Source organism: Diospyros lotus, chromosome 7, assembly GCF_014633365.1.
Source record: "Diospyros lotus cultivar Yz01 chromosome 7, ASM1463336v1, whole genome shotgun sequence".
In the NCBI taxonomy this organism is placed as follows: domain Eukaryota; kingdom Viridiplantae; phylum Streptophyta; class Magnoliopsida; order Ericales; family Ebenaceae; genus Diospyros; species Diospyros lotus.
The window spans coordinates 1,583,320-1,590,984 of record NC_068344.1 but is presented as its reverse complement, the minus strand read 5'-3'; the positions used below and the strand labels follow the sequence as shown (position 1 = coordinate 1,590,984).

The 7,665-nt window shown below is 34.2% G+C and overlaps 1 protein-coding gene across 1 annotated transcript; it reads right to left on the bottom strand.

Annotated features, from left to right (window-relative positions):
- Nucleotides 1-309: 309 nt before the first annotated feature.
- Nucleotides 310-2,809, bottom strand: LOC127806710 (aluminum-activated malate transporter 8-like). The gene is made up of 6 exons (XM_052344174.1): nucleotides 2,552-2,809; nucleotides 2,295-2,435; nucleotides 1,778-2,050; nucleotides 1,496-1,626; nucleotides 1,174-1,317; nucleotides 310-1,005 (listed from the first exon to the last, which is right to left on the bottom strand). The coding sequence occupies exons 1-6, from the start codon at nucleotides 2,754-2,756 to the stop codon at nucleotides 478-480; spliced, it is 1,422 nt and encodes a 473-aa protein (XP_052200134.1). The 5' UTR covers nucleotides 2,757-2,809; the 3' UTR covers nucleotides 310-477.
- Between the last annotated feature and the right edge of the window lie 4,856 nt (nucleotides 2,810-7,665).

Genomic DNA, 7,665 nt, shown 5'->3' with positions numbered 1-7,665 from the left:
CAACATAAATGTGAGGGATGTTTTTGCAGTTACGTTAAATCTTAAAGGTGATTATTATAATTTATCCATTTTTATTGTACCATTTTACTTTACATTAATTTCAATATAATAGTTAATTACTTGAGCGCTACTGAGTATTTACAATAACTAAATTATTTGTAAAGTTGGAATTTATCCGAAGAAACGAAATAATTTCATCAAGGGATCAATCTCACGTCTCACTCTCGTTATATTTCTAGAATTTTGGTGTTCTTTTGCTTTAAACCCTCTAATTAGAATTGAAACCTTAATTATGGGTTTAAAGAGGCAAATTTATATTCGAATACGCAAGAAGAACAATATATATGCTTTTTGATTGTAATGCAGCCCCAAGGAACTTTCGATTCACGAAAGTGAAACAGAAACCAAAAAAAAGAATTCTTGTTTCCCTTTTCTTATTCTCATCCATTATGGCGCTTATAAGTTAGTAGCTAATATTTACTGCTCGGCTCTTGGGACAGTCGACTTCGGGGCTTGAGGATTCCCAATATTCTCAGGTGATTCCAGAGATGTTTCATGTACTGTAATAATGACATGATCTCTATCACTATCACCATCACCATCGACGTCGCTAACCGGCTTTACAGTTCCCCGGTGAAGTAGCTGTGGTTTCTCCGGTGACACAGTAGACTGATCTTCCAGTTTCTTGAAATGTGCTTGGTGCGAAAGCTCATGGACCGACTCGCCGATTTTGTCGATGCATTTGATGATATCTGCAAGAACTGAAGCAGCAGCAACAGCCGGAATAATATCCAAAAGGTTAGAGGTCTCTGTCTCTCTCGAGGCAGCTTCTATTGCAGCCTTGAGCTTAGCGGCTGCTGTTTTGGAGTTCTCCATATGAACATCGGCTGCAGATGGGTGTGTCATCGTTTTGATTGATGTGGCTAGTTCTTTTAGGGCCTTACTGGACTCTAAGCTCATTTTCACGCATGGTTGTTGAATTTTTCTTTGGAAGCTTGTTGGTTCCTAGAAGAAACACACACACACACACACACACACCTGTAAGTTTTTAAGGATGTGACTGAATAAAGTTGCTTTTAAGTAATCAAATAAAAAAAACATGAATACTAGTTCTCATGAAAAGTCACTTAAAAATTACAGGCATTGACATTGTTCATTGTTATATATATATACCTGAATATCAGAATTTATGTAAGCGCAGAGAGCTTCAAAATGGCAAGCACATTTGCGAGAAAGGGCTGCAATCTTCAAGTACTGCTTCCATGGATGACGGAATTTGAACCTTCCATGGCCTGGTTCCCACCAGGCGAAGTTTGCCTGAAAGTTACAGATTTAATGAGATGAGAATGAATTGATCTGAACAAACCCAAAAAGAAAATCAAAAGGAAAAGAAAAGAAAACGAAATGGGCAGCAAAAGTTGGAACTTTCAAGCAAATTAAAAAACAAGTCAAAATGTCGAAAGAAAAGTGGCTCCAAAAATAGGCGGCTACTCACCAAGGAATCCTCAGTGGCTTTTGTGTTGAGAACACCTTTATAAACTTGAAGGAATGACTTTTCTTCCCTGGCAGCAACAATACTGCTATCTCCAGTATCCCGAGAATCTTTAAAGCATTCTTTTCCAAATCCTGAAAATGTATATAAATTCTTTAGTCAATTGGAAATTAACTTTTGCCTTTAGTGCTCATATGTAGAAGTGGTATAGCCGACAAAAAGCAAAGCAAGTGGCAAAATTCTTTCATTTTGGGTGCTGTGCAATGCAAACTAAAGTTCAATTACCTTCTAGGAAGCTTCCAAGCTTCTCTAAGTTGGCAGCAACCAGATTGTGAAGCTCTTCGCCAGCCCAAACCGGGACAAGGAATATGGATATGACGAGGCATATTGCACCGCCGATCAGAATGGTCGATAATCGTTGGTGGGAAAGCACTAAGATCTCGTCGGCCCGATAACCCGAAATTGCCACCAAACTGAATGTCAGGATGAATATCAGGACTCCATAATCATACCTTGCCTTGATATTTGGAAAGAATCTTGTAAATGTAGATGCCGCAGCTGCACAAATTTGATTGATCCATGAGCAAGGATCTCGAAGCAATGAATATTAATAAATTACTTTGGAACCATTTATATAACTGTGGCAGCTATTTATAGAGAGACTTGTATGAGTGATAAACTTATACAATAAAGATATAGATATATAATATGAACGAGAGTTGGAACTCAAAATGATCTCTTTAATTTCTGAGTGTATTTTATAAGGAATCGAAGAGCAATAATCAAGCGTTTTTATGTGTACCTAGAAGGAAGACAAAGAGCCCAAGAACAATGGGATGTCCTTTGTGTCCAAGGAGGCAAGCCATTTGTTGGGCTCCAACGCCTAGAGCACCGGCAAGTAATGTTGCAAAGCCTCTGTTCATGCCCTTGGAGAGGGTTGCCCCTGGAAGAGACAAAGAGAAGGATTCATCAATGACATTAAAAAGAAAAAAAAAAAGAGGAGAGGGGGGGTGGATTCCAAACCATAAATATTAATTCCGGGTATATATGATTACTTACCAACTGTGAACTCAAAAATAACCACCACGGTCAGGACAGCCCACATGCCCGATTGCCCGAAACCATCATACAATGGCCTCAAGTAGTAAAAGGAGGACACCAATGTGAGAGCCAATCCTACTTTGAGAGAGTGACTAATTCTCCTCGGATCATCTTGGCCAATCTTCTTTGCCTTCTTGGCTACCTCTAACACCTTGCCCTTCATCAACCCACTCAGCCGGTTGATCAACCCGGTTTTCTCTTGGGTTTTTGATTCAATCTCCATGGCCAAAGAGCAGAGAGAGAGAGAGAGAGGGGGGGGGGGGGGGGGGGGGTTGGGTTATTGAGCAAAATGAATCTGGGGAGAGCTGGATCAGCCGCCGAAATTTATAAGCGGTAAAAGGGCAGCGGAACTTAGAAATTTAATATTGATAAGTGCATGTGTTGGTAGGAAAGACAAAGATTTTCTTTAACACAATGAAAAGGAATTTGACAAAGTGGGTGGTGTGACTGCCCATCTGATTAATTTAAGCTGAACCATATTTAAAATTAGTAATTTTGCTGCAGCACCATTAACAGTTGATATTTAAGGCTCCCACATAGAATAGCTTTTTTAATTAGGGGCAGTTTGTTACCCATCAGAATTAATATTGCCCATAACCCTTTTCCATTCCTCTTGCTCTTTTCTGACACTAGGGGAAGTCCAAGTATTAAAGCCTAAAAATGGCGATGCCTAGCTAAGTGGACACTGTAAAGTCGAAACTATGCACTGTAATCCACTCTCCCTCCACAAAAAGCCTATAAACTCATCGGTCGGCTGACTCACTGTCTCATTAATCGGCATTCAAGGTAGGTAGGTAGCTAGCTAGCTACCCTTCAAGGACCCAAGATTGAAGATCAGTCTGGCTCTAGCTGGTTTGATTTCATTGTGTTGGGGATTACGGAGATCTTAATTAATGCCTCTCTTAAATGCTCACAATACATGTAAAACTGGCCAGCAATTAATTAAAGTTCACCACTGTGACGACATGATGTGTGATAAATGGCTTCTGCTACTTGTAATGTATCTGTACGGAGTTTTTGATAAGTACAATGCTGAAATAAGTACGGAGAGTGAGAAGTCCTTAATGCCCCACCTTCTTCCTCCTTTAATTGCCCTGTAAACGTAGAGAGAGAGAGAGAGAGAGAGATGTGGAGAAGTTCAATTCGACATTCTCTTCCTGTATACTTCGAAATGGGCTTTTGACTGTAAATGCAAGCTGTGCTTCCGCGTTGTTTTGTTGTCATTTTTACAATTTTTTTTTTCTTAATGTTATGTGCTTGGTTGAGTCAAAAAGTTGTCTTCTTGCTCTTAAATCAGGGCCTTATCTGTTGGATTGTAAAGTTGCAATGTTGACAGAAGTGGTATTTGATAGTTGACAAAAGAAAATAATATTTGATAATTGAATACTAATAAAAAAATTAATTCGATATTGAATTATTTTGAAAAGTTCATTTGTGAGTTCAGTAAAAAACACAAAAAATAAGGGGAAATTAATCAAAATCAAAGAGTTCAAAAAAAAAAAGAAGAAAACTAATCAAATAGAGGGGCTAGTTATTTTTCTTTGATTAATTCGATATTATTTATTAATTTTATAATCATGACCTCCTCTCATACAAAAGTTCTTGCTTGTTTGAGACATCCGCACGTATAAATTTTTATAGGTTTATTTGGTATTTGCGATTGAAAGTCTAAGTGCCTATAAAATAGAGATGGGTACTTCAAAACACATCGTTTTTTTGCTTTTGATTAAATTAAATGTCTGGTATTTGACCCAAAATATATTAGGGTCTTATATATAAATATATATTCTAATGCTTCTCTTAATATTGAATATGAAAATGCTATTTGGACATTTAAATTTGATATTTTTCATTAATACTATTTTATATATTTACATTAATTAATATGATATATATAATATAAGATATCATCATAAATATATATCAAACTTAAATATAGAAATAGTATTTTTATATTCAGAATATATAGACATGTAGTATTGAAATAAAGACTCTTATTAAATTAACTGGTTAAAGTACAAGCACCACATTATTTCTTTGGTATTTTTTTATAAACTTTTGTAAAAATTTATTGTTTATATGTGCATAAATAAATAAAAAGTGGGAATTTATAATTTAAAAAAAAAAGAGCTATGTCATCAAAATCAATTCTCTACTATTCACAAGTAATTTATTGTCAGAATAGACCACTTTAATTTGGTGACCAAACGATGAAGAGGAAAGAGGAGAAGTGTCTGAATAAATGGAAAAAAAAAATAGAAGATGATATAATCTGTTTATTATAATAATTAATGTTATGCATTCATCTGCATCTTGAGGATGGTTCCAGCACCTGCAGGCATTTCACTTGTTAATTACATACCCGGCGGGGGGGGCTGCAGCCTTCCCCCAGATTCAGTCCGTCGGCCCTCCCCAGATTCATTCCTTCCCCAAATCTGCCTTGCAGATCTGCATTTAGGGAGGGAAGGGTTGAAATGACCTATATTTAGGGACCAGCCTTCTTCTAGATTTGTTCCTAAAACTATAAACTTGACTATGGTCATAGCTTATAATTATTAGATCAATTTAAAATTTAGTATGTTTAATAGTTGTCTTTAATTTTGAGTTTGTTTAAAATTTATTTTAAGGCTCAGTCTGTTAACATATATTCTGATAATTAAGTTAAGTTTTGATTTCAAAAGTAAAGTACTATAAAAAAATTGATATTTTATGATAATTTTTTTGCGATAGTCATAAAAATCATCGTAAAACATAGTATTTATGGCGGTTTATAAACCACCATAAAATACATTTTTTGCGACGGTTCTTTAACATTTTGTGGCAATTTTTGAAAAAATATTGTTAAATTTAGAAATTAATTTAATAATTAAAAAATTAAATTAAATGAACATTTGCTACGGTTGTTTTACAAAATTTATTAATTTAATCATTAAAAAATTAAAGTTTGCATAAGTTTTTGAAAAATAGTTGCAAAATTTAGAAAATAATTTAATAATTAAAAAATTAAATTAAATTAACATTTGGAATAGCTAAAAAAATTTAGAAAATAATCTAATATTCATATTAAAAATATATAAAATTTTGATAATTTATAAAAAGAAATTTAAAAAAATGTTAAACTCTTATTTTTATTTTTTAATCAATTAATTTAATTCAATTAATTAAATTTATATTAAAAAAATATAAAATATAATTCTAAAAAATAATAGTTGGATTAATATATAATTAATATACGCAAGTATATAACAATGAGACTTTACAAATCGACTGGCTTCGTGCACACACGCGCTTACGGGAGGTTCTAGGATCAAAACTGGGGAAGGCAACAATTAGAATAAAATTCAAGCATTGTCACGTGGCGAGAAGCCGCACTTGCACGAGCATCCAGGTGAGCGACATGGTTAGCTCGCATGACCGAAAGTCATGCGTGCACGCACACCGAAAACTATAGTGGTTCTGAAACCATATCATCACTAAATGTTATCAATTGTCACAAAAAATATAATTTTGTAACGATTACTCCAACGATTGTTAAAAATCGTCACTAAATACTTCGTGACAACTGTATTTGCGATGATTTTGAGAATCATCACAAAAACAGCACTAAAATCCATGTTTTTTGTAATGAGTAAAGTAATTATATATATTAAATAACGTGTATATTAGAATTTGTTTCTTTGTATAAGTCTACTATGAGGTAGAAAAAGTCACAATTGTGTAACGTGAATAGTTAATTTTTTTTTTTGGATTACGTGCCATCACTTGTGTCTCTCGTCGAACCCACTTTTGGGTCATCACGAGGAAGATAAATAGAGGGATATGTTTAAGTGGTCAAGGTTTGAGGATGCGTCTACTAACATTTATCAAAGACCACCTTAGAAAGAATTGCTTCCCCAAGAATAGATTCCACACTAGCAGTATTTTGCATGACTACATCTAACCTCCTCTTTATCACTTGGATGTGCCGCCGCCGCCCCCCGGGGGGGGGGGGGGGGTTGGTTAAATTTTAGACTAAGGTCAGTTTGAATAAGTGATAATATTCAGATCTAAATCTGGACGAATTTAGTTATTTAAGCTGAATATCTTAGACTAGGTCTAGGACTAGACCCCATTCTGAATACTTTGGAACACACGTCATCCTTAGAAAACTAAAAAAGGGGTAACTTGGTAATTTCATATAAGCTGAAATTCTCCCCCCCCCCCCCCCCCCCCTAAAGTAATGTCAGAAATATAAATTTAATGTAAAGCGCTACTAAAATTTGAAAAAAAAAAAAGAAAACACATGCATTTTTTTTAATTTTTTTTCTAAGGAAACAAAGACATTGTCTTTTATAAATTAATCTATTTATCCTCATGGTTTCTTTTCTTGATTTAATTTATTAGTCCTTTTTCATTCTTAACTTTTGCATTGTGATTATTTGTCTAGATAAGTCACATTGTTCCAACTTACTATATTTACAAATTATTTAATCACTAGGTACATTAAGCCTAGTCAGCAATTTCTGATAATGGGATCTGACTTGATCATATTGCTTCTTCATTTTTATCTTCTGACCTAACGAAGAAGAATAATATTTGCCAAACTAAATTCTTTGTTCCCCATATATCTTTGCCATGCATGTACATGAAAAGATGGAAATAGTTCACTTATTGCATTTGACATGCTCTCTCATTGTCAATTCCCTTTTGTTCTTGTTTTGTTGGTCTAGCTCATAAGGATTTATACAAGGAATAAGTGTTTATTTTGAGATTTAATTGAATTAAAACTAAGTAATAATTTTGACTTAATTTGAATTATTATAGATGTGGGTACATGGTTGTTATCTGATTATATTAGTTTCGATATGAAAGTCAAACTAACTTATAATCTAATTTAGAAATATAGCAATAGATGAAAAATCCCTTATAAGAGTATGTTAACAGTACTATATTTTATACAAGGATGATGAAAACAAAAGTGAGTTTAATTTTCTCTCAAGTCCTAACGATGTCGCTTGGGTACTAGATATCAGTTGCTTTTCAGCGATAATCGCAGCCAACAATCAATGAAGCGAGATTTACATTTAAAAAGT

What these genes read in the sequence shown, in the direction of transcription:
- LOC127806710 (XM_052344174.1), bottom strand. Translation starts at nt 2,756, where the DNA reads ATGAAGGGCAAGGTGTTAGAGGTAGCCAAGAAGGCAAAGAAGATTGGC. An exon ending in TATTTTTGAGTTCACAGTTG is followed by an intron (nt 2,436 to 2,551) that starts GTAAGTAATCAT and finishes TGTCTCTTCCAG; the next exon opens with GGGCAACCCTCTCCAAGGGC. An exon ending in GCTCTTTGTCTTCCTTCTAG is followed by an intron (nt 2,051 to 2,294) that starts GTACACATAAAA and finishes AAATTTGTGCAG; the next exon opens with CTGCGGCATCTACATTTACA.